This window comes from Tamandua tetradactyla, chromosome 3 (assembly GCF_023851605.1).
Source record: "Tamandua tetradactyla isolate mTamTet1 chromosome 3, mTamTet1.pri, whole genome shotgun sequence".
Classification (NCBI taxonomy): Eukaryota; Metazoa; Chordata; class Mammalia; order Pilosa; family Myrmecophagidae; genus Tamandua; species Tamandua tetradactyla.
Genome location: NC_135329.1, coordinates 34,771,964 through 34,797,128, shown reverse-complemented (window position 1 = coordinate 34,797,128; position 25,165 = coordinate 34,771,964). Strand labels below are relative to the sequence as shown.

Genomic DNA, 25,165 nt, shown 5'->3' with positions numbered 1-25,165 from the left:
GTAGATGGATGGAGAAAAGAACAGATTCGGCTTCTTTTTAGGAAGATCTAACAGGATTTGATAATATGTAGTATGTAGGAATGGAGAAAGCAAAGATGATTCCTACTTAGATTTTTTACTTGAGAAACTGAGGATAGTTAGCAGTACTACTTATTGAGATAGAGAATACTGAAGGAGAAAAATGTTTGCAGGGTTTGTGGTAAAAGACATTCAAGTCTTTTGTTATACACATAATAAATTATATATAAAAGTTCAGGGGAAAAGGTCAGGACTGTAAATATTCATTTAGGAAACAAAATATAATTGGTACTTAAAACCATGATACAGAGAGGAAATAGACAATGAGAAGAGAACTAAGTATGGGACTAAGCCCCGAGTTATGCCAAATTAGAGGTCAGGGAGAAAGAAGAAAAGCAAGCAGGGAAAACCAAGAAAGATCAGCTAGTAACATAGACAGAATCCCAAAATATGGTGTTGAGTCAAAAGAAGAACTGTTTCAAGAAAGAGAGAGAGTTCAACTATTGGACTTGACTATATGTATGTTTTGGGAGACTTTGAAAAAACTTTGAATTATGAGAATGGTTGCTGAGTTAAATGGCAAGTAAAAAATGGAAGTAGTGAATATGTAGAACTCTTTCTAGATATAGTGCTGTGGCTGGATCAGAGATATCAGTTGGTAGCTAGATACGGCAGTATGAAAAATGATTCAAGCTTTCTGAGTCTGCCAGTTGAAAACCAAATAGTATTCCCAGTGCTTGACAATTTGGATTTTTATTTTTCTACATGGGCAGGCACCAGGAATCGAACCCAGGTCTCCAACAAGGCAGGTGAGAACTCTGCCACCGAGCCACCAGGGCCCACCCAACAATTTGGTTTTATTGTGTTAAACTGGGAGTTGCTTTGTGAAAAACTTCAATCTGTAGGCTGGTTGGCATGGAGGTGTTAGGGCAGGTAGATTAAGGTTATATGTATTGAAATGAAACTTTCTTTATTTGGCGAACAACTTAAATGGATAAGGCTAAAAATCAATAAATCAAGGGATTCATCTTTGTTGGGTACTTATTACTGCCCATCCTTTTCAAAATTATGCTTTTAAGAGTTGACAGTGAATTTCTATTTTGTTTTTAACTTGAAGTAATTGAGTAATAACACCAATTTTTAATTACTCAAATTACCTCTTCCTTGCCTTATGATTGAACACTCTAGGACCTCAACTAAGTATGGGTTGGATTGTATCACAAATTCAAAGCTCCTTTTTAAAAAGAAACTGAAGCTATACCTGAGTACCTCTTTATTTAACCTTTGCAACTTTCTGTCAGGTTCCTACATTTTCATATCTTTTGGAATTATCTCAGTAAAGCAGTTCTCTCTTTAAATAATTGCATAGAATATCCTAACTTTAAATATTCTTCAGAAAATTCAACCATAATTTGATTCATCTGGAACTTTTCAAAAATTGTCTTAGCTATCCATCAGTGACTGTGGGGATATTTTTAACTATCCATTCTTTTATGTTTTCTAAGCTCTGTCACTGGATTCATATAGATTGCCAAGGAAGAACTGTATTAGTCTCTGTATAAGTTCCCTCTATGAGTTAATCTTTAACGTTAATGTCAACTTTTGAAAAGAGCTGATACAAAAAATACTGGATTTTAAAAAACCTGCTGTATTTTTGCATTGACAATAACATTGCTACCTGATGCCTTTCTTTCTTTTTTTTTTTTTTTTTTTTAACGTGGGCAGGCACTGGGAATCGAACCGGGGTCTTTGGAATGGCAGGTGAGAACTCTGCCACTGAGCCACCATTGCCCACCTGCTACCTGATACTTTTTATGTATAGATCCACATAATGCCTTTCTCCTAAGATCGTTGCCCTTAGGAGGTTCTCCACAGAAAAGATTTTAGGCTTTTCTTTACCAGAGAATGAGAAATATATAACCAATAGTGATCTTGTCAATTAAAATAAGAGTTTGCCTGAGGTTCATGAGAGCTCTGTTTCACAGTTGTTTTTCGTTGATTTTTGTTCTTTTAAAGAAACTCTGCCTTCTTCAGTATTAATGTTCTATATAATTTATCAAAAATTAATGGTTCTCATATAAACACAGACTTCCAGACTTTAGCCTTGACACATAAAGGCCATTACATGGTCTCTCATTCTTGATTCTAGTGAAGCTAAGCCAGAATGAAGTGCTTTTGTCCTTCGTCTGATCCTTCTGATGCCTTTCCTCTGCAGATACCCACTCTTTGCTTTATTTGATTCCACTGGGTAGTATCCTTAAGTGAACCGAGAAATACGTTTCCAATGAATTTTCTTTTACATGATTCTTTTTAGTTGGGGTTTTGTTTGATAACAAAAAGGACACAAATATTTATTGTTATTCACAGATTTGAGTGTGTCTGAGTGTGTACGTCTTTCTAATATCCTGTGTACATTTTACTGTAATAGAACATTTATTTCAATATATAAATTTATATAACTTGGAGACAACTATTTGTTGAATTAGTAAATGAGTAAATGGATGACTAAACCAGTTATTTCTTTTAAAAACCTTAGTTTTTCTTCTTGCCTTTGATAAGGTAAAAATGTGATAAAACATTACACATCATTATAAATTACCGAAGTATCCATGTAGTTAATGTGTTTCTTATCAAAATTCATTAAAATATCATTTAAGAAAAGTCTCTGTAGCCATAATATTTGTTTTTTTTTTGTCAGTGTTGGTAATAATAATTTCTGCTTTGTTTCAAGCAATGAAGTGATGTTTCTAGTATTTATTTTAGTTACATTGGAATTTGTTATATTTATTTATTTTTCATTTTGATAAGAAAAGTACAAGCTCATGTTATTTATAAAGATATTTGGAGTTCACATTTAAGTACAGTGGTGAAATGTTGGGTCACTCCAGTCATTGCTTGGCAATATTTAAAAAATGAGTCTTACTGAGCAGTTTTTCTCTTTTTTAATAGACTCTATTTTTTTAGTGTGGTTTTTGGTTTACAGAAAAATTTCACAGAAAGTACAGAGAATTCCATATACCCCACTCTCCCCTCTCCTCGTCACATCACCCACATATCACACGTTACAATTCATGAACAAATATTGATAGATTAAGATTAACTAAGTTCAAAATTTATATAGGGCTCACTTTTTATCTTGTACAGTTCTGTGGGTTTTGACAAATTCATACTGTCATGAACGCACCATTACAGTATCATACAGAATAGTTTCACTGACTTATACCCTGTGCTCTACCTATTCATCCCTCCCCCACCCCTGAACTCCTGGTAACCTGATTCTTGTTTGCAGATGATATGATTATCCATTCAGAAAATCCCAAAGAATGTACAAAAAATTCCTGGAACTAATAAATGATTATAGCAAGGTTGCTGAATACAAGCTTAAAATTTTCAGTCTGTCAGAATCAGGTTATTATTCCATGGTTGTGAAATCTAGGGAAGTCGTTTTTTATTTGCTTTCCGTGACTAAGGCACTTCCCTCCCTAGCAGGTGGAAGTGTAAGAACAGAGGTGCAGGATGAGCACCCTCCTGCACATACTGCTCATTGTTTTTATCTCTGACTCTACTTGCCCAGGGCATAACCTGGGTCCTGGTATACAGGACAAACAAATACAAGAGACTGAAAGCTGAAATGGAAAATCAGAATTAAAAACTGGAAATGAAGAAGGAAACAATAACAGAGTCAGCTGATCAGCAACAGAAAGAAAACAGAAAGGCAAGCAGAGAAACTGAAGAATAACAACAAAGATCTGTCAATGGTTGGAATGAAATCCATGTTTGCAATTGGCTTTTGTTTTACTGCCCTGATGAGAATGTTTAATTCCACATTTGATGGTAGAGTTGTGGCAAAGCTGCCCTTCACTCCCCTTTCCTACATCTAAAAACTGTCTCATGAAAACCTGCTGGGACATGATACTACAGACTGTTCCTTCATCTTCCTGTATATTCTCTATACCCCATTCAATTAGACAGAATATCCAGAATATTATTGGCCTTACCCCTTCATGAACTGCCACCAAGTAGGCAGGTAGATTTCTTGGCCCTTCACTTCCATCTGGGAAGTTCTCCTGAAATCAAGCAGAAAAAAAGAAAAAAGAAATCAAGCAGAAAACTTTGTCATTCTTTTCAGACACTCAAATCAGACTAGCAACTATTTTGTCAAGAGCCATAGGCAGCCTTAGCACTAGGGCCATTTTATAGTTTTGAGTTATTTCTAGACTTTTGGATATGATTAGAATGCAAAAGGCACCCAAAAAAACATAATAAGTATGTTGATTAGTTAAGTACGAGGGATTTTTATATAATGAGAAACAAATGGCATCTTTCTTGTTTTGCTTACATAAATATTTTCTGTGGGACCGACTCTCAGAATTGTGCTATATGCCATGTACCATGAAAGTTGGCTATCCATGAGCATTTAGAGAAAATCGGGGGAAAAAATTTAGTTTACGTAATTCTTAATCAGAGCTATTTGTTGTATGTTGTTTTTACATTTTACCTCCATGCCAAATATATGACCAGATATCAATAAAGAGGTCAAGTTTTAGCTACTAAAAAAGAAAAAGAATACAAATTTAATATTACAATTTACTCTTACTATATACTAGCGATAAGCAATTGAAATTAAAAATGTTGTTTACCAAAACCAATGGACCTCTTATTAAATGCTGCTTGGTAACAAAATCTTATCACAGTTTTAATTTAAAAAATAAAAAGCTAGCCATTTGTCTCGTCATTAGTTAGACTTTCTGTAAGTTCACTTAATCTTGATTAAGCAACTGGAATTTGAAATTAAAAATGTCACACCATTTACACTAGCACAAAAAAAAATGCAGACTACTTATTTATGACACCAACAAGCATCTTTGTCTAAAAAAATGACACCAGGAATGTCAAATGGTGCAACCACTGTGGAAGGCAGTTTGGCGGTTCCTCAAAAAGCTGAATATAGAATTGCCATACGACCCAACAATACCATTGCTGGGTATCTACTCAAAGGACTTAAGGGCAAAGACACAAACGGACATTTGCACACCAATGTTTATAGCAGCGTTATTTACAATTACAAAGAGATGGAAACAGCCAAAATGCCCATCAACAGACGAGTGGCTAAATAAACTGTGGTATATACATACGATGGAATATTATGCAGCTTTAAGACAGGATAAACTTATGAAGCATGTAATAACATGGATGGACCTAGAGAACATTATGCTGAGTGAGTCTAGCCAAAAACTAAAGGACAAATACTGTATGGTCCCACTGATGTGAACCGACATTCGAGAATAAACTTGGAATATGTCATTGGTAACAGTGTCCAGCAGGAGTTAGAAGCAGGGTAAGATAATGGGTAATTGGAGCTGAAGGGATACAGACTGTGCAACAGGACTAGATACAAAAACTCAAAAATGGACAGCACAATAATACCTAATTGTAAAGTAATCATGTTAAAACACTGAATGAAGCTGCATCTGAGCTATAGGTTTTTTTTTGTTTGTTTGTTTGTTTTTTGTTTTTTTTTGTTTTTGTCTGTCTGATTGTTTGTCTTTTTTTTACTATTATTATTACTTTTATTTTTTTTCTCTATATTAACATTCTATATCTTTTTCTGTTGTGTTGCTAGTTCTTCTAAACCGATGCAAATGTACTAAGAAACGATGATCATGCATCTATGTGATGATGTTAAGAATTACTGATTGCATATGTAGAATGGTATGATTTCTAAAAAAACATTCTATTTGTGGTGTATTGTATGCTGGCAGCCTAGTAAACTAAAGCACAAAGTGTTAATAATAGGGCAGTATATGGAAAACTGGTAATTGATGTGTGATTGTTCTGAAAACTGACTAGATTCTAATAAAGAAAGGTCTTGTTACCAGAGGGGGGGAAAATGACACCAACAAAATATGTACAAAATCATGAAGAAAACTATAAAATGCTGATGAAAGAAATAGAAACAGAAGATCTAAATAAATGGAGAGAGGTTCACCGATAAGGGAAGCTCATTATTATTAAGATGTCCATTCTTCCAAACTTTATCTACCAATTGAGCACAATCCCAGTCAGAATCCCAGGAAGTTATTTTGTAAATGTTGTTAAACTGATTCTAAAGTTTATGTAGAAAGATAAAACACCTAGAATAACTAACACAATACTGAAGAAGAGCTAAATTGGAGGACCTACACTACCCAACTTCAAGACTTATTATAATGCTACAGCGGTCAAGACAGTGTGGCATTGGCAAAAGAACATAAAATCAGTGGAACAGAATTAAGAGCCCAGAAATAGGCTCACACAAATATAGTCAACTGATCTTTGACATGGAAGCAAAGACAATTCAATGAAGTTAAGGGCAGTCTTTTCAACAAATGGTGGAAGAGAAGCTGTACATCTGTGTGAATAAAAACAAATCTAGGCATAGATCTTACACCTCTCACAAAATTTAGCTCAGTGGATTATAGATTTAAATGTAAAACGGGTTTTTCTTAATATGCTGTATGGCAGGGGTCACATTTCATTCTTTTTCCATGTGAGTATCCTGTTATTACAGCACCATTTGTTGAATTTTGTTTGTTTGGTTTTTCATTTGTTTGCTTGTTTGTGAAACAGTTAAGTTTTAAAGCCTGGGAATAATCCATTTTGATTATTGGAGGCTAGAAAAATGTGGGTGAAATATAAGCTGACTAAATCTGACTTAAGTACCTGTATATGATATAGCTGAACTTTTTTTTAAGTTATTCAAGAATTTACCAGTGTGCAGCTTTTTTCCCTTCTCATCATATGGTATTTTCAACAACGCATTTAAAAATTTTTATCAGATAATATCTCTTACAAAGAGAAAAGAGTTTTTAGCTAATTAGTTTTAGCACTATCTTCTGTGTCTTCGTTACGTCACTTCTGTTAAATTTTTGCTTTTTAAACCTTAATAATATATGAATCACTTGGAGATCTTATTAAAATGTAGAGTCTAATTCAGTAGGTCTGGGTCCCAAGATTCTTCATTTTCTCCAACTTCCCAGGTGAGGCCCACAATGCTGGCTCTGCAACCACACATTGAATAACAAGGCACTAGAGGAACAACGCCATAATTGGGGGTAGAAATGCTTCTAGATGATGTTAGTTACTTAGAAAATTTAAAGATATGAATCAGTTGTGTCACTTGATTTACATATATTATCTAATTCAATACAGTAATCCCTAGTGGAAATTGTGGCTTGAAAAGTTTTAGGAAATTTCTCAGTCGCATTGTTTGAAAATGGTGATTTTTGAATTTGAATTCAGCTCTTCCTCACTCCGTAGCCCATGTGCTTCTATATTCTACTTCCAAAGATAGCCTAGAGAATGTTTTTATCTTCTCTTTGAGATATTCATTGTTTTTTAAAAGATTAATGGAGGACTTCGGGAGAAGATGGCGGCTTAGTAAGATGCGCGGGTCTTAGTTCCTCCTCCAGAAAAGCAACTAAAGAAACAGAAACAATACAAAACAGCTCCCGGAGTCACGACAGAGACCAAAAAGACAGCGTACCCCATTCTGGAACGGCTGAACGGGCAGGGAGAATCCGCTGCGGTGAGATACCCGAGCGGCGCGCGTTTTCCCGGCCGGGGCGGCTGGCTACTGGGGTCCCCTCCACGCACCTGGCTCCCCGGTCTGACTGGGAACGTTGGATAGCGGGACCCTCCCGTCACGCTTGGCGTCTCGGGCCAGCTGGGCAATTTGGACCGGCACTCCCCCAAGCCGTGGCGGCCAGCGACCCCCGCCTCCACGCGCGGTTTCCCGGGCCGACTGCCCCGCAGACAGACGAGTGCCAGGAGCGCCACCTACTGGGCAGGAAAAGAAAAACAGAGCCCAGAGATTTAACAGAAAAACCTTTCAACCAGCTGGGTCCCACACCCAGGGAAATCTGATCAAATGTCCAGACACCAGCAGAAAATAATGGATGACGCTCGGAAAATTGAAGATATGGCCCAGTCAAAGGAACAAACCAATAGTTCAAATGAGATACAGGAGCTGAGACAACTAATGCTGAATATACGAACAGAAATGGAAAAACTCTTCAAAAACCAAATCAATAAATTGAGGGAGGACATGAAGAAGACATGGGCTGAACAAAAAGAAGAAATAGAAAATCTGAAAAAACAAATCACAGAACTTATGGGAGTGAAGGACAAAGAAGAAAAAATGGAAAAAACAATGGATACCTACAATGGTAGATCTAAAGAGACAGAAGCTACAATTAGTGAACTGGAGGATGGAACATCTGAATTCCAAAAAGAAACAGAAACTATAGGGAAAAGAATGGAAAAACTTGAGCAGGGGATCAGGGAACTGAATGACAATATGAAGCGCACAAATATACGTGTTGTGGGTGTCCCAGAAGGAGAAGAGAAGGGAAAAGGAGGAGAAAAACTAATGGAAGAAATTATCACTGAAAATTTCCCAACTCTTATGAAAGACCTAAATTTACAGATCCAAGAAGTGCAGCGCACCCCAAAGAGAATAGACCCAAATAGGCGTTCTCCAAGACATTTACTAGTTAGAATGTCAGAGGTCAAAGAGAAAGAGAGGATCTTGAAAGCAGCAAGAGAAAAACAATCTGTCACATACAAGGGAAACCCAATAAGACTATGTGTAGATTTCTCAGCAGAAACCATGGAAGCTAGAAGACAGTGGGATGATATATTTAAATTACTAAAAGAGAAAAACTGCCAACCAAGACTCCTATATCCAGCAAAATTGTCCTTCAAAAATGAAGGAGAAATTAAAACATTTATAGACAAAAAGTCACTGAGAGAATTTGTGACCAAGAGACCAGCTCTGCAAGAAATACTAAAGGGAGCACTAGAGTCAGATACGAAAAGACAGAAGAGAGAGGTATGGAGTAAAGTGTAGAAAGAAGGAAAATCAGATATGATATATATAATACAAAAGCCAAAATGGTAGAGGAAAATATTATCCAAACAGTAATAACACTAAAAGTTAATGGACTGAATTTCCCAATCAAAAGACATAGAATGGCAGAATGGATTACCACCCAGCAATACCACTGCTGGGTATCTACTCAAAGGACTTAAGGGCAAAGACACGGACGGACATTTGCACACCAGTGTTTATAGCAGCATTATCTACAATTGCAAAGAGATGGAAACAGCCAAAATGTCCATCGGCAGACGGGTGGCTAAACAAACTGTGGCGTATGCCTACGATGGAATATTATGCAGCTTTAAGACGGACTAAGCTTGTGAAGCATGTAATAACATGGATGGACCTAGAGAACATTATGCTGAGTGAGTCTAGCCCAAAAGTAAAGGACAAATACTGTATGGTCCCACTGATGTGAACCGACATTCGAGAATCAGCTTGGAAGATATCATTGGTAACGGAGACCAGCAGGAGTTAGAAACGGGGTAAGATAGTGGGTAATTGGAGCTGAAGGGATACAGACTGTGCAACAGGACTAGATACAAAAACTCAAAAATGGACAGCACAATAATACCTAAGTGTAATGTAACTAGGTTGGAACACTGAATGAAGCTGCACCTGAAATATGGTTTTTTGTTTGTTTGTTTGTGTGTTTGTATCTTTTGTTTTTGTTTTTTTCTTTTTCATTTTTATATATATATATATTTTTATTACTATTATTATTTTAATTCTCATCTCTATATTAACATTCTATATCTTTTTCTGCTGTTTTGCTAGTTCTTTTCCTAAATCGATGCAAATGTACTAAGAAATGATGATCATACATCTATGTGATGATACTAAGAATTACTGAGTGCATGTGTAGAATGGAATGATTTCTAAATGTTGTGTTAATTTCTTTTCTTTTTTTTGATTAATAAAAAAATTAAAAAAAAATATTTGGCATTAAAAAAAAAAACTCAAAAATGGACAGCACAATAATACCTAATTGTAAAGTAATCATGTTAAAACACTGAATGAAGCTGCATCTGAGCTATAGGTTTTTTTATTACTATTATTATTATTTTAAATTTTTTTCTCTATATTAACATTCTATATCTTTTTCTGATGTGTTGCTAGTTCTTCTAAACCGATGCAAATGTACTAAGAAACGATGATCATGCATCTATGTGATGATGTTAAGAATTACTGATTGCATATGTAAAATGGTATGATTTCTAAATGTTGAGTTAATTTCTTTTTTTCCGTTAATTAATAAAAAGAAAAAAAGATTAATGGATAAGAGAATGAATTTTCATGCAAACCTTGCCACTTATAACCTGTGTGATCTTGGATAAGGCACTTAAACACCAAGGCTAGTTTTCCTTATCTGTATAAGGATCAAAAAATCATCTGAGTACTCAGTAAGCACCATTATACTTTTATTATTACTATTATTACTCAATAAGAATTCTTGACTCCTATAATTAGCTTTCATTAAAATCATAACTTGGATGAACCTTGAGAACAATATGCTAAATGAAAGAAGTCAGATGCAAAAGGATACATCTAGTATGATACCTTATCCAGAATAGGCCAATCCATAGAGATAGCAAGCTGATTAATGATTGCCAGCGGATGGGGGGGAGGGTATGGGGTGTTTTTCTGGAGTAATGAAAAAGTTTTGAAACAAGAGAGAGGTAGTAGGAGAAGTAGTGGTTGTGCTACATTGTGAAAATGCTAAATGCCACTGAATTATACACTTGAAAATGGTTAATTGTGTGTTATAAGAATTTCACCTCAATTAAAAAAAGCATATGTAGAAGATTGCCTCATTTAGATAGCCATTGCGTCTACTGAATATGTCTGTCCTTTTAAAGAACGTAATTGAATTATAAGAAGCATTTACTGATGTTATGAACTGTGTTGGACATACAGAGGAATGGCTTATTTTGGAAAAAAATATTATTACCTTGAAACCTTTCCAGTTTGTTAGTCCCTTTGGGAGACTAGATCTCTTCTGTCTTCTGGCACCAAAGTGTTCTGGACATAAGTACCACTTTTTTTTTTTTTAATTATACCAATTGCAACCCCAATTTCTTTTCCTTAAGTTGAGTGCAACTTAGAAATAAAAATAACTTGGTTGTCACAGTACATTAACTACAGAGATACTCTTGTAAATTTATAATAATGTGTAATGTTTCATATGACAGAGAAGTTAAATAACTTGCCCCTTGTCTCAAAGCTGTTAATAAGTGAAGTTTGGTTTAAATCCAGTTGCATGGGTTCTGTTCTCTTAGCCAGGACAACTATACTATCATGTTGGGGAAGAATAACAAATATTATTATTCCTCCCCTAAAAAAAGACACAAAAATGTAAGTGTTAGCAAAGTCATTCAAGGTTTTATTGCTTAGAGAAAATCTATTAACCTAGTAAATAAAATCTGATGAGAAAAAATTTGTAATTTGTTATGTTGGTTTCTAGCTTAAAATAGTAAAATTAATAATAACTTTGTTATTCTTGTTAAAGAAGAGATTTACGAATGTATCTCTCCCTGAAAATGTTTCTATACCTCCCACAAATCCTTTCAAGTAAATTTTTTACCATGGTTGTTGGGGGTAGGGATAGAGCTGAGCATGGCAAAAACAGCCCCAGTCACTTTTTAATGATTAAAGGAGGAAATGAAGTTTACTTTGAACAATTTGAAATTAACTGAATTCCTCTGGGTCAAATCTGTGACACAAGTTTCTGTCAGATAGATTTTCAATTAATTAGCTAGTGTTTTAGGTATCTGAAGTGTCTTATACTCAAAAATTTACTTTTTCCAGATTTTTTTTGCTAGATTCCTAAAGGAGCCTCAGTTTGACAAATTCAGTTTGACAAAGAGTAATGTGACGTGGGACCCATTGTTTAAATTATATATATACTACTCATGTGCAATAAATGTTGTTGATTTTTGCCACAGAGCAAGCCCCCTTTTTCTTTTCTTACTAGTTGTGTTTTCATAAGCATTCTTAGCATCACAACTGCAGTTTAACAGTTATATATGGTGGATCGTGTGCTCTGGAACCATGTCCAAAAACAATGATCGATTAGGATAGCTATTTAGAAATGAGGAATAAACTTAATAGTACAGATATAGAAATTATGGTTATCAGAAATTGTGAATATTAATGTTTTCAGCACTATCATTGACGCTTTCAAATGAGTTAATCCAGCTTCAGGGTGCAATCGTAATTTTTATACCTGTAGTGAATCCTTATCAAATATGTTCATTAAATTTTTAAAGCACCACCTCTTACAAGTTGCTTTTTTTTTTTCATTAATCCCAGTCTTCTCTTATCATTTGTACACTTCTACATTGGAATAATTCTGTATTATTTTCTCTCTAAAAAAATTTTTTGAGGAGATAAAAATTAAGTGTACTATGGTAGTTTGGAGGTATGTACTCTACCTAGGAAAACATGTTCTTAAATTTAATCCATTACTGCGACTCAGAGCCCATTGTATGTAGGACCTTTTGATGAAGTTGCCTCGGTTAAGATGTGGTCCAACTCAGGATGGGACTTTATCTTGTTACTTATTTCTTATTACTGGATCCTTTATAATCAAAATGAAATTCAGACAGAGAGAAAGCCATGGGAAGCAAGAAATGAAAAGTCCTAGGGATCTGGCAGAGAAATGAAAAAACTCTCCTGTGTGCATTACCATGTGACCAAAAAGCCAAGGACTGAGGATAGCTGGCAACCAGCCCCAGAGGACCAGTCCTCAGGAAGAAAGTATTGCCTTACTACCACCTTAATTTTAGACTTCTCCCAGCTTCAAACCATGAGCCAATAAATTCCCAATGGCCGTAGGCCAACCTATTGCCTGCCATTTGCTATAGCAATGGGAAAAGTACAATAGGAACCTTGTTTACAATTTTGCTCATTACCCTGTAAGTAAACTAATTTTTTCATAAATAACTGAAGGGAATTTCCTAGACAATTAAGAAAATATTAAGAATGAATATTAAGAAAAATTAATTTGGTCCCTACTGGGAAAGTGGCATTTACTGATTTTAGTCCTTAGTATTTTTGATGCCTCTGGATTTTCTAATTTTTGGGGGGGGCGGAAATAGGAAGTTGAAGTATCTAGTAAAAGAGCTATGACCACTAGTCAGCATGAATGCTTGATGACAGCATATGCTTTTTCACTTTAAAAATACCTTGTACTTTCCTTGGATACATTACTGTATATACAGGAGCAATTTAGGTTTATGGTATCTTTTTATTATAATAAACCAAATTAATCTGCCTCACAAAGCAGTTCAGGCACTTTTAATGCTCTCCCTATTCTTTTTCTGCACTGTCCAAAAGGCAATAAAAATATGCACAGAAACAGGGAAAGAAGAAATAAAACCATTTCTTTCACAGAATGAAGGGTTTTCTACATAGAAAATCTACAAAAACTCCTACAACTAGTAAGCTATGTTAGCTAAGTCATAAGATTCAAGGCCAATGTAAAAAATTTCAGTTGTATTTCTGTGTATCAGCAATGAATACATAGAAATGAAAATTCTATGAAATTTCTAAATTTTTGTAAAATGTCATTTACAGTACTACAAAAAAATTGAAATATTTTGGTTAAAATCTGACAAAATAATCACAGAATCAGTGAAAACTACAAAAAGAGTTTGTAGTTTGCTGAAAACTACAAACGCTTATAAAAAGAAGTCAAGGAAGGCGTAAATAAAAGAAGAGAGCCACTTAAAATTTCATGAATTTGGAAACTCAATATTTTTCAGATGTCAGTACTCCTCACTTTGATCTATATTCAGGGCAGTTCCAATCATAGTCCTGTTAAGCTTCTTTTTCTTCTTTTTAAGCTATTGACAAGTTTATTCTAAATACAAAGTAAATAGAATAGCCAAAAGAATTTTGAGAGAGAAAAATTAAATTAGAGGATTCTCATATTAGGTAATCCAGGTAAAGGATAAATGAGAACTCTGTACTATTCTTGCAACTCTTTTCTAATTCCAAGATGTCCAAAATAAAAAGTTTAAAAAAATAAGTATAATTTATAAGGTTAATAAAGAAAAGCAGTTATTCTCACTTCTCAAAAGTTTTTCATATTTTTTAGCTGTTGCTTCTGATATTTACCTACATATTTCTAAATAGAATTCATTACTTGCCATTTTTAACTTTTTTGCTTTTAGACATTGTCTACAGATTTCCTTCTATGAAAGATTAAGATACAGCTATCTGTCTCTACTACCCATACCACTCCCATCCACCATATTATAACCATTTGTCTAACATTCTGTAAATGTGTATGTGTGCACAAGCATGTATATGTACACAAGTTCATACATACGTATACACATATATGAGAGACTGAAAACTAAGCCAATCCATAATATGTACTAGGATTACATTTCATTTCCAGTATTTTTTTCCAGAGTTAATAACTGCCAGTTAATTTAATTACTTAGTTTCTTATGTATCTATCACTAATTCATTGTAAAAATATCCAAAAGAGTTATAGTTTTCCTCTCAAATCTGTCTACAATTGGGAAATTCTATTTGATTAATTGATGAATGATGTGGGTGGTTATAGAATTCTAGTTTGAATTTCACTACTCCATTGTATTTTAGCCCTTGTCAAATGTTGTTATTAATGCTGTTGAGTAGTCAGTGGTATTTTGATTGTCTTTTCTCTGTGGCCTTTTTACTTCTTGTAGTTATTCTCTTTATTACTGTTATGCAGATGCTTCATATATGTCTCTGTGTAGTTCTTTTTACATTTATTCTGTGCACATACAATCCTTTTAATATGTAAGCTTATGTCCCACAATTCAGGGAAAAAATTCCTATTTTTAAAAAATATATTATTCTCTCTTTCTCTGGTGTCTCTCTGCAACTTCTGTTAGTTAGATTCTCAGGCGTGATCTCTTAATTTTTCTACTTTTTTCTCACATTCTCTATCTTTTTGCCTTTTCTTTATTCTAGTTTCTGAGAAATTTCACCTTCATTTGGTCTTATGGAATTCTTTAGTTTTACTATATTTTTGTTTCTGAAGAAGTCTCCTTTTTTCTCTGAATATGCATTTTTAAGAATCCTATTTTGTTTCATAGATATAATCACTTTTCTCTTTGAGGATAATAGATATACATTTTTAAATGATTTCTTCTGCTCATTGTATTGTCTCTGGTTCATCTGATTTTGTTTGGTTTGGTTTATGTTTTCATGCTAAAGTTTTTCTCAAATAGGTACAAAATAACACTCACTGGTGAGGTGACAAAATGATGATTGAAACTCTGCCTGAGTGGAGTTCATTTTCTCTTTCACTGTAGACAATTTGATGTGGATGGAGTTCTAAGTGTCAGTATTTGTAAAATCTTTTTTTCTTGAACTGAATAGTCAGTGTTCTGCCTCAGGGAATGATAGTAGAGCATATTTTCCCTATGGTCTCTCACTGCTGCTTTCAGAAAAGTCTCTGATTTTACTTTTCTTTTCTTCCAGAGGATGGTAGAGATAGAGGAAATAGGAGATTTGCTCCTTTTTAGCCCTGTTCTACATATATTCAGAGGTATCTAGTAACAGCCATTTCTCAGCCTTACTGGGAATGTGGAGGGAATTTAATTGCTTCCTTTTGACTTCCTCCTCCAGACATAGGTTTTAGCCACCCACCCCACTACTAAATCAATTGCCATTTTATCCATCCCTTTGTAACTTCCCAAATGGTTATTATATTTTATCTGTTCTGGACTCTTTCCCCATTCCTTTTAATACCATCATTTTAATTGACTATTGGGAGATGGTGAAGATAAATGCATACTCATTTTACTATGTGTAACCAAAAATTGATTTCATTTTCTTCATTCTATATGATGTTATTCAGCTATTTATGCACTTGCATTTAACAACAATGCAAGTTGTTAAATGCAAGTGCATAAATAGCACTTTCTGCTTAGGTTCACTTCAGCTGTACTGCCATACATTGCTCAAGTAGTTGATTAAATATACATAAAATGAGAAGAGACCTTTTGTGATTTCCTAGTATGGAATTAACTGTGTGGTCAGTCTTACATTATGTAAAGTTGTCCCATCAGTTGCTGTTTATCTTATGGTAGAGGAAGAAAATTATTCCTGCTTAAATTCATTAAAAAAGGTTCTGGGCTTAATGAATGATAGACAAAGAATATCATAAATATCATTTCCATTATATAATACATTATATACCAAATGCTGAATTTCTAAGTCAGTTAAAATTGAAAAATCTCTTTGCCCTCCCTTTAAAGGCAATAAACATGACATTGGATCCTCTGCAGTCATGCAACCCGATCCCTTGCTTCGTTTAACTTCTCAATTATTCTTTTCTATCATATATTTTATGGGAAATATGTCAGATTAACCTTTTTTCTTAAATTCACTTACTGACTTACGTATGAACTTGCAAAGTAGATTTTTGCCTCTTTTGAACCCTCTATAAAGGTAACATAGCTAGCTAATGAAAGTACAAAAGCAAAAACGTTTACACTATATTTCTGATTTGATGATTTTATTACAATCAAATTAGTATTTTCTACTATATCTGTTCAATATCAATTCCACATTTTAATGTAGATTTTATTTTAACTCAAGCACCACATACATGTTAAAAAGACTAGCTCCTTGGAGTCTCTCATTGGTGCATTATGTTTCTCACTGTACTATTCTTTTATATTTTTTATGTCTAAAATGAATGGAAAGTTTGGAACCTAATACATTTTGTTTCCTGGGCTAATTATATGAGTGGAGATAATAATCCTTATTGCAGGGAATCACATTTGTTGTTGAGTAGATGATAACATACATTGACGAAGAAAAGTAAGATAAGTAGTTTGTAACTTAAATGTTTTTAACTGCCCAGATAGAAGCATAATTAAACATAGAGTTACCTGTTTACTAATATTTTCTTTCATCAGACATTAAAAATACCTCTCTTTTTTGTGTGTGATGTTGTTTAGGCAATAAAATGAGAGGAAAATAGAGGTTTAAATGACAAAATACTCATGGACACACAAGTCTAACTGAAGATTTCTCCTGTCTTATCTGGCTTGTTTTCTGATTCTCCTACCCAACACTTCTTTTGCCATGTACTAATTCCACTGAGCACACAGGGATAGGAATAGACTATATTTTTATACCTTACCGTCTGGATCCAACTAAGCCTTACCACTTCTTCCAAAGCGCCCTCGACTCTAAAAGAAAAGAAAACCTACCTATAATCTTTTCTGTAAACAGTACCCTCTCTCTCTGTAGTGGAATAACCTCTATCTTAAAAATATCAACTCATGTGTAGAAACTTTTTTGATTCTCCTTTGATTATATAGAGAAGCAAATATTTAAAACTGATATCCCATAGATGGTTGTAAATTTTAAAAGCTATGAAAAATGTGAAAAATGTAAGAAGTTGTCCTCATCCCCAGTAGTTCAGCAAAAATAACTTAAGCTTTATGTAGCATCTATAGGAAAAAAAAAAACAGATTCACTGAATGTAAGAAATAAAATTGCAGATGAAAAACCAGTTATACAATTCACTTTGATTATTTTACTTGTAAAATTCTGCTTGTTATCTATAAATGTGTAGACTTTTCAAGGAATTTGGTCATATAGGGAGTTGACTTCAGAATCTCTAACATCACTGTTGAATTAAAAATGAAGGCATTTGAGTATTTAAAAGTGTGTAGATTAAAATAGTATTAGTGGTAGTAATAAACTCTTGTTTATGAGATATTTTAATCTTCCAAGAACTGGGAAAGATTTTCTCCTTTATTAATCACTAAGTATTCAAATGTATTACAGAGCACTTCTGAAAATACTAGTTGTTCTAGTTTGCTAGCTGCCAGAATGCAATATACCCGAAACAGAATGGCTTTTAAAAAGGAGAATTTAATGAGTTGCTAGTTACAGTTTCTAAGGCCGAGAAAAAGTCCCAATTAAAACAAGTCTGTTGAAATGTCCAATCTATGGCATCCAGGGAAAGATAGCTTGATTCAAGAAGGTCAATGAAGTTCAGAGTTTCTCTCTCTAGTCAGAAGGCACATGGTGAACACAGTCAGTGTTCCTCTTGCATCTGGAAGGGCACATGGTGAACACAGCATCATCTGCTAGCTTCATCTCCTGGCTTCCTGTTTCATGAAAGCTCCCCTTTCATGAAAAAGGGAGACATTTTCCTTCTTCATCTCCAAAGGTCGCTGGCCGGTGGAGTCTGCTTCTCATGGCTATGTTGTTCTGCTCTCTCTGAATCTCATTCTCCAAAATATTTCCTCTTTTATAGGACTCCAATAAATCAATCAAGACCCACCCAAATGGGTGGAGACATGTCGTCCCCTAATCCAGTTTAACAACAATTCTTGACTAAATCACATCATCCAGAGAGATGCTCTCATTACAGTTTCAAACATACAGTATTGAATAGAGATTATCCTACCTTTATGAAATGATATTTTGATTAAAACATGGCTTTTCTAGGGGCATACTTCCTTTCAAACCAGCACACTAGTCAATGCTGGAAACAAAATCACAAGTTTTTTAAATGTAGTTTGTGATCTTTTTCTAATTTATTTTTTAAGAACTTAATAAAATCCTGGAATTTTTGCTGAAGAATGCCTACAGATGACTACATAAATCAGAAACTTGGAATTTTTAAAAACTATAGTATTATATATATATTTAGAATAGTTTTCATGTTTATATATTTGTCATCACTAGGATGACATCCACAGCTGCAATCACCATAAAACTTTTTTTCTTAACCTCATATTTATTAATATTCATTGCATTTATGCAGTATGAAGATTCTAAAGGCACTTTGGTTTTCAAGAAAACATCAGTTTTAGAACTATGGATATATAGCTGTTGCTGGGTTTTGTTTACTTGTTTGTTTTGATTTATTTTTGCTCTGTCTTCAAAGTGGCTCTTGGTTTATTGACCGCTAAAGGCATAGTAAATCGATAATAAATATTCTGCTTGTTGTATCTCTTGTAGGTACTATGGTCTTTGGAAATGGGTCACTGGATTTCTGAAGAGCCGTTTGAACTTTCTACCTACTTTCCTGCAGCTCCAGTAAGTCAAATGTAATTTTATGATTATTAATGCAGTTTGATAATCTCAGGAAACTTGGAATAGATGCAGTACTTTATTAAATCAGGAGTTATTATTTGCATAATTAACAAAGCATATTCACAGGACTTTACATTTTATCTATTTATGAGGACAAATGTGAGAACATTGTGCAAATTAAATAGTGTGGAAGACAATCTCATAAAATTTTTTAGTTATAAATTCTTCCAGATTGAGAAAAACAAAACTATAAAAAGAATATATTCTTTTTACTTTGTGCTTTATGAAAATAATTCTTTACCATTTAGAGATAGAACTAAGAGGTATAAAAGAATTTTGCATTGCTAGGCCTATTACTTGGTCTTTATATTTTGATGTTTTCCTTAAACTCAACCTCAGTTTTACTGATTTGTGAAGATTCCAAATGCTTAATGGAGAAATTCTAGTTTCTAATATGTTTTAGAGATTAGGTAGTAGTTAACTAAGTAGGTAATTCAAAGATTGTACTGAAGTTGGCCTAGATTTTTAGAAATATTAGGTGGCTTTTTGATCATTTATTCTTTCAAAAGAATAATATCTTAATGGTAAGTGATGATTTATATCTGCAACCTATCTTTCTTCTTGTTTATTTTTTGTTGTTGTTGTTGTTGTTTGAATAAACCATCTGACTAAAACATAAGTTGAACTCTACTTTCTAATAACTATAGTTATCTAAGTTGTTGGGTTAAGATTGCCATTTTGACTTCCTTTCAACTTTAAAAAGGTTTTCTTAAGGAAACCTTTCTTAAATAAAAATTCCTCTCAGCAAGACTCTTTGATTGAAGTACAGTGTAAGGAATTGAAGCATAAAATAAAAACTCAAATTCTCCCCATTCTCTGTCATGAGATTATGTATAACACTGTATAATATAATCTGATTTGTCTTTGAAATTCATTTTACTTGCCTACATGGACATTTAGGGAATTGGTGTGTATTAACTTATGTATGCTTTTGCCAATTTTCCTGTGTTATTTCATTGTGGTCATTGAGATATCATAGAAATTCATTGTTGCTTTTGATACTGTGATAATTTCTTATTATCAGATGATTTTAATTTGATACAAAGCTATAAGACCTGTGTTGAACTTATAAAACTTCCTTTAATGTTAAGATGGGGAGTTTCTTTGATTAATTAATAAACTGGTCAGGAAAGTGTACCATGGTTGAAAAAAGCAGAGTACATTGAATCTTCCAGAGCCTAAATGTTGACTCAATGCACGTAGTCATACAGGTGTTCAAAAACTAAGTCTTGTGGTAATGTAGTAATAAGATAAATTGGATAAGAAACTAGAATAGAAATAATAATGGTAGAACAATTTAAGATGAAGACAAATATGAGGTACATACTGGTTGCAAATTTGGCTCTATGCTTTCTAGCAGCTGACTGAAAACATATTGCTTCTAAATGATATAAAGCATTAAACAAACGTGAGTTATAACTAATTGTACTATGAAAATTTCAAAAGGTGTTAAAACTCTAGGAATTGGTTTTATAATCCTGAGCTTAAAACAGTTCTCGAAATTTTTGTTAAACATTTGAATATACCATAAACATTGGGATTTTCTTTTTTTTTTGGCACCCCAGAGTATTTTGCTTGTTTGCCCACTTATGGACACATACACACAAACTCTTATTAGGGCAAATTATTTTTCTTTAAATAACTTTTTGGGTGAATATAGTTGGAGAAGTATAATTTTGTGTTTTAAATGGAAGGTTTCTCTCAATCACAAATTAACTTATAGTCTATTTCTCTAAACTACATCTTGCTAGAAGAGGAGCCTCTATTAGAATAGTGAGGAAAAGATAGCAAAATCTCTGTCATAGAATTAAATGTATGATTTTCTTCATAATTAAAAATTAGATTTTTCCTTATCATGAAGCAAAATCTGTTTCAGAACCAATTTACAAAATCGTGAATATTATCATTGAAGTTAAATGTAGTCATCTCACCTAATAAGTTATATTTAAGTACTAAAAATACCTTTATATATTTAACAGCCAGACAGGCAAAAATAGTACAATCTTCATATAAACTAAATGATACATACAAATTTCTATTGATAATTTTAGGAATCTTGGAAGTTCTCACCATATATATTTGAAATATATATTCAGATATTAACTTAACACTGAGGTGTCAACACATATATGTATATGCTGTTTTCAAAATAAAAATTTTAAGCACCTAAGAGAGGAGTAAAAATGCATTAACCATGTTTTGTTCTTCTCCAAATATTAAACTACTAATAACCACTTTCAGAAAACCCCTGGATATACATTTTTATGGATTAGAGAATCGTAAAAATGAGTTTTTTTCTTCCTTTTAATTATGATAGTGATGCTGAATTCAGGACATAATATATTTACAAAGTCTATAAACAGTGCTTAGAAGAATGCAGTTCCAAGGTTATCTGTATTATATAAGTGTTCTGCTTTCCAGTTATTTACTGATAAACTCATAACATTCTTGGTTCTGATAACAGGGTCTGTAAATTGTCAGTCTAATTCTCAACTTTAAATTTATTTTCCTCATAAGTGTTCTGCCCAATCACATAACCAGGTCTTTGGGTTTTGGGTGGTGCTTTAATCCTTTCAGTGATGAAGGTTTAAGTGGTGAAGATTCCCGAGGTCCAATTTGGAGCACATGAATCCCTTTGGCACTCAAGATCATGTTGTCTGAGGCGGAAAAGGACACAATATGCAGCTGTGTCTTTGAGTTTTTGGGGATTAAGTCTTTGAAAATAGTATAAAACACCATTCATCAGGTGTGCAAGACATTTAGAAATCTGCTGGTCGGATCATCATGGTCGTGGCCTTGAGCGAGTAGCCTGATCCTTTCCAGTAGTACCACTTAATACCATTGAATTTATTCATGTTCTGCCTTTGTGGAAAGTACATTCCATTCAAATTGGAAGGACCACATGCATCAAACCACCAGCCTGCAAAAGTAAAAAACAACAGGAATTAGGTAATAATAATTATCTCACCCTTGAGTTAGAAATATTCAGCTAATTTTGAGTTGTATTTCATGCATTTAAAGTAAGCATGTGCAAATATGTGTTAATACAGAATGTGCTGCAGTGGCCAATGAGAAGTATGGTTTTCTACCTTTTCACAGATTGAATCATAGTTCCATTATGGCAAATGTTTTTACAAAGATTTCCTTCTTCTTTTTCACTTGTACTATGTTTATAGGCCAGTTATTTATAGATATTACAAAGTAGACCATCTTCCACAACCCTAATTTAATAAACATATAATATGATTGAAAGTATGGATAAATTTTTAAATGAAGAATTGTTTGATGATGATCAATCGTATGGGCCATGATTAATTTCCAGTTCCAGCAACATGGTGGACTGAACTAATTCAGGCTTTCCTTCATGTAATGAAAATAATTTTTGTTACAGTATAACCCAAATTTATAACTACTCAGTGGAGCTAGATATAAAGAAAATTTCCAAGTTCCAGGGACACAAAGGAAATTTAAAGCTAGTGATGTGTTTTTTAAGCCAAAGCATTGCGGGAGAAGGGAGGCGCACAGCACAGCCGGGTGGTGGGGGGAGGGTCCAGATATACACCTTCATGCCTAGGCCTCATGTTTTAAACTCTGTTCTTAAACACAGGAGAATGCCAGATGCTTGGGTTTGTGAGAGGAAAGAATGACCTAGACTATCTCATGTATTCCTCTAGATAAATCTGAAAAAGAGAATGCTGAAGGAAAAAATTAGATAAACTTTTAAAATATAAAAAAAAAAAGCAATAAAAAGATTTTCATTGATAGCTACCTAATTAGTAAAATAAACATAATATGAATGATCCTCAATTCACTGATGTCTCAGGAGAAGGAAGGGAATTGTACTGACCCAGGGAATTTAAGCTGTATCTATGATGTTTCATTTCTTAAGAAAAAAAACTCACAAACATATATATATGTATTATGTTTACACACTGAACTGTGATTTCCAATTGTTTAACCAATCCCTAAATTCTTTCCTGGTGGTAACAGCCCATAGATTTAATTGATTCTGATTAACGTAGATTTAAGAAGTCTGTGTATGTTTTCCACAACACTTTAAAATATTTAAGCGGGGTCCAAGATGGTGGCTTAGTGAGGTGTGGGATTTACTCCATCCTCCAGAGCAGCTAGTAAATAGCCAGGAAGAGTACAGAACAACTACTGGGGACACATCACTGACCAGACACACAACACACACCAGTCTGGACAAGCTGGACCAACTGTGAACCCACCCAGAACCGTGAGTCTCCCAAGTCGTGCAGACAGATGCCCCTCCCCCACAGGCTTATTCCCAGAGGGAAAAGGAAAGGACTTTACTTACAGTAAGGGCTGAGCTCAACCAAACTCCAATTGTGGAATTAATTAACAAATTCTGACTACTAAAAATAGGCCCCCAGCTCAATTGAACCTTGAGTAAAAGCTGAAGTTGCTGATTTTTGCCCCAGCACAGAGTGGGCAGGGCTGATGGAAAAAAAAGAGTATTTTTTTTGGATCAGATGGCACAAAATACTTGAAAGGGTCTGGGCTCTGAAGGAAAGGATGGGGCAGATAGGACCTGGAGATACATAGAGCAACGTACCAACTTAAGCTCTTGATTGGTGTGCTGGTTTGAAAGGATATATGCCCCCTAAGAAAGCCATGTTTTAATATAAATCCCATTTCATAAATGTAGAATAATCTCTATTCAATACTGTATGTTTGAAACTGTAATGAGATCATCTCCTTGGTTGATGTGATTTAGTTAAGAATGGTTGTTAAACTGGATTAGGGGATGACATGATTCCACCCATTTGAGTGGGTTTTGATTAGTTTCTGAAGTCCTATAAAAGAGGAAACATTTTGGAGAATGAGAGATTCAGAGAGAGCAACACTACAAAGCAGAGAGTCCACCAGCCAGCGACCTTTGGAGATGAAGAAGGAAGACACCTCCCGGGGAGCTTCATGAAATAGGAAGCCAGGAGGGAAAGCTAGCAGATGACGCTGTGTTCACCATGTGCCCTTCCAGCTGAGAGAGAAGCCCTGACTGTGTTCGCCATGTGCCTTCTTACTTGAGAGAGAAACCCTGAACTTCATCGGCCTCTTGAACCAAGGTATCTTTCCCTAGATGCCTTTGATTGGACATTTCTTTAGACTTGTTTTAATTGGGACATTTTCTCGGCCTTAGATCTATAAACTAGCAACTCATTAAATTCCCCCTTTTTAAAAGCCATTCCATTTCTGGTATATTGCATTCCGACAGCTAGCAAACTAGAACAATTGGCAAACCCAAGGAATGGGGGTCCTGCTCCAAAAACTATTTTTTTTCTTTTCGTTTTTGTGGCTGTGTTTCTACAGCTTGACTGTTCTTTCCATACATTTGCAAGACTTCTCAGGCTCCAACTGCCCCAGGTAAGGATGGAATTAAGCGTGTCTGAGAGCTTGTCTAGAAGCTGTGCCATCCCCAGGAGAGGGGTGGGTCCAGCCAGGTGGAATCCCTCCCTTAAGGAATCCAGACCCCAGGGTCTGGAAAACTGAAGTGATTGAACCCAGCCTACAACCTCTCCTCTGTCACAACCACATACCCAGCAGGGAGAGTCTGCTGAAGTTAAAGGCACTGCATCACTTTATGCTGGTAAAACCCACAGGATGCCACATATTGTGCAGGATAAGAAAAGCACAGAGTCTAGAGGCTTCATAGGAAAGTTTTTCAACCTGCTGGGTCTCACCCTCAGGGAAAACTGATGCAGGTGACTCTTTCCTCCTGGGAAGAAGACAGTTTGGTCTGGGAAAATCTAACTGGGGTCTATAATACCTAAGGAGACCCTCCTATGGGGAAAAAAAAAAAGGTACCATACAGGCAGGCAGGGCAAGAAACAAGAACTGAAAAATTTTGATCTGTTAAACAAAACCTAAGCTAGAGTTCTAGAATAAGCTGAACTGAATGTCAAAGAATGATAGACAACAAAGTCATACAGCAAGAAAATTCTAGGTAAAAAATGTGAAAACAATCTCCAAAATAAATTAATTAAGGAAATTACATGTCTAGACACCACAAAAAATAATGAATCATATTAGGAAAATTGAAGATATGCCCCAGTCAAAGGAACAAACCAACAATTC

General features: G+C 34.5%; 2 protein-coding genes and 1 pseudogene across 2 annotated transcripts in view; 2 read left to right on the top strand and 1 right to left on the bottom strand.

Moving 5' to 3' along the window:
- Positions 1-25,165, top strand: part of MCPH1 (microcephalin 1) — a 271,418-nt gene that overhangs the window by 107,392 nt on the left and 138,861 nt on the right. The window contains exon 12 of the mRNA XM_077152989.1: positions 18,932-19,009. Within this exon, the coding sequence (XP_077009104.1) occupies positions 18,932-19,009 (78 nt within the window). The remainder of the gene's footprint in view (positions 1-18,931; positions 19,010-25,165) is intronic.
- Positions 2,754-6,902, top strand: LOC143676026 (calcium load-activated calcium channel pseudogene; annotated as a pseudogene).
- ANGPT2 (angiopoietin 2) overlaps positions 17,703-25,165 on the bottom strand; it is a 58,531-nt gene continuing 51,068 nt past the window's right edge. The window contains exon 9 of the mRNA XM_077152988.1: positions 17,703-21,986. Within this exon, the coding sequence (XP_077009103.1) occupies positions 21,826-21,986 (161 nt within the window). The 3' untranslated portion in view covers positions 17,703-21,825. The remainder of the gene's footprint in view (positions 21,987-25,165) is intronic.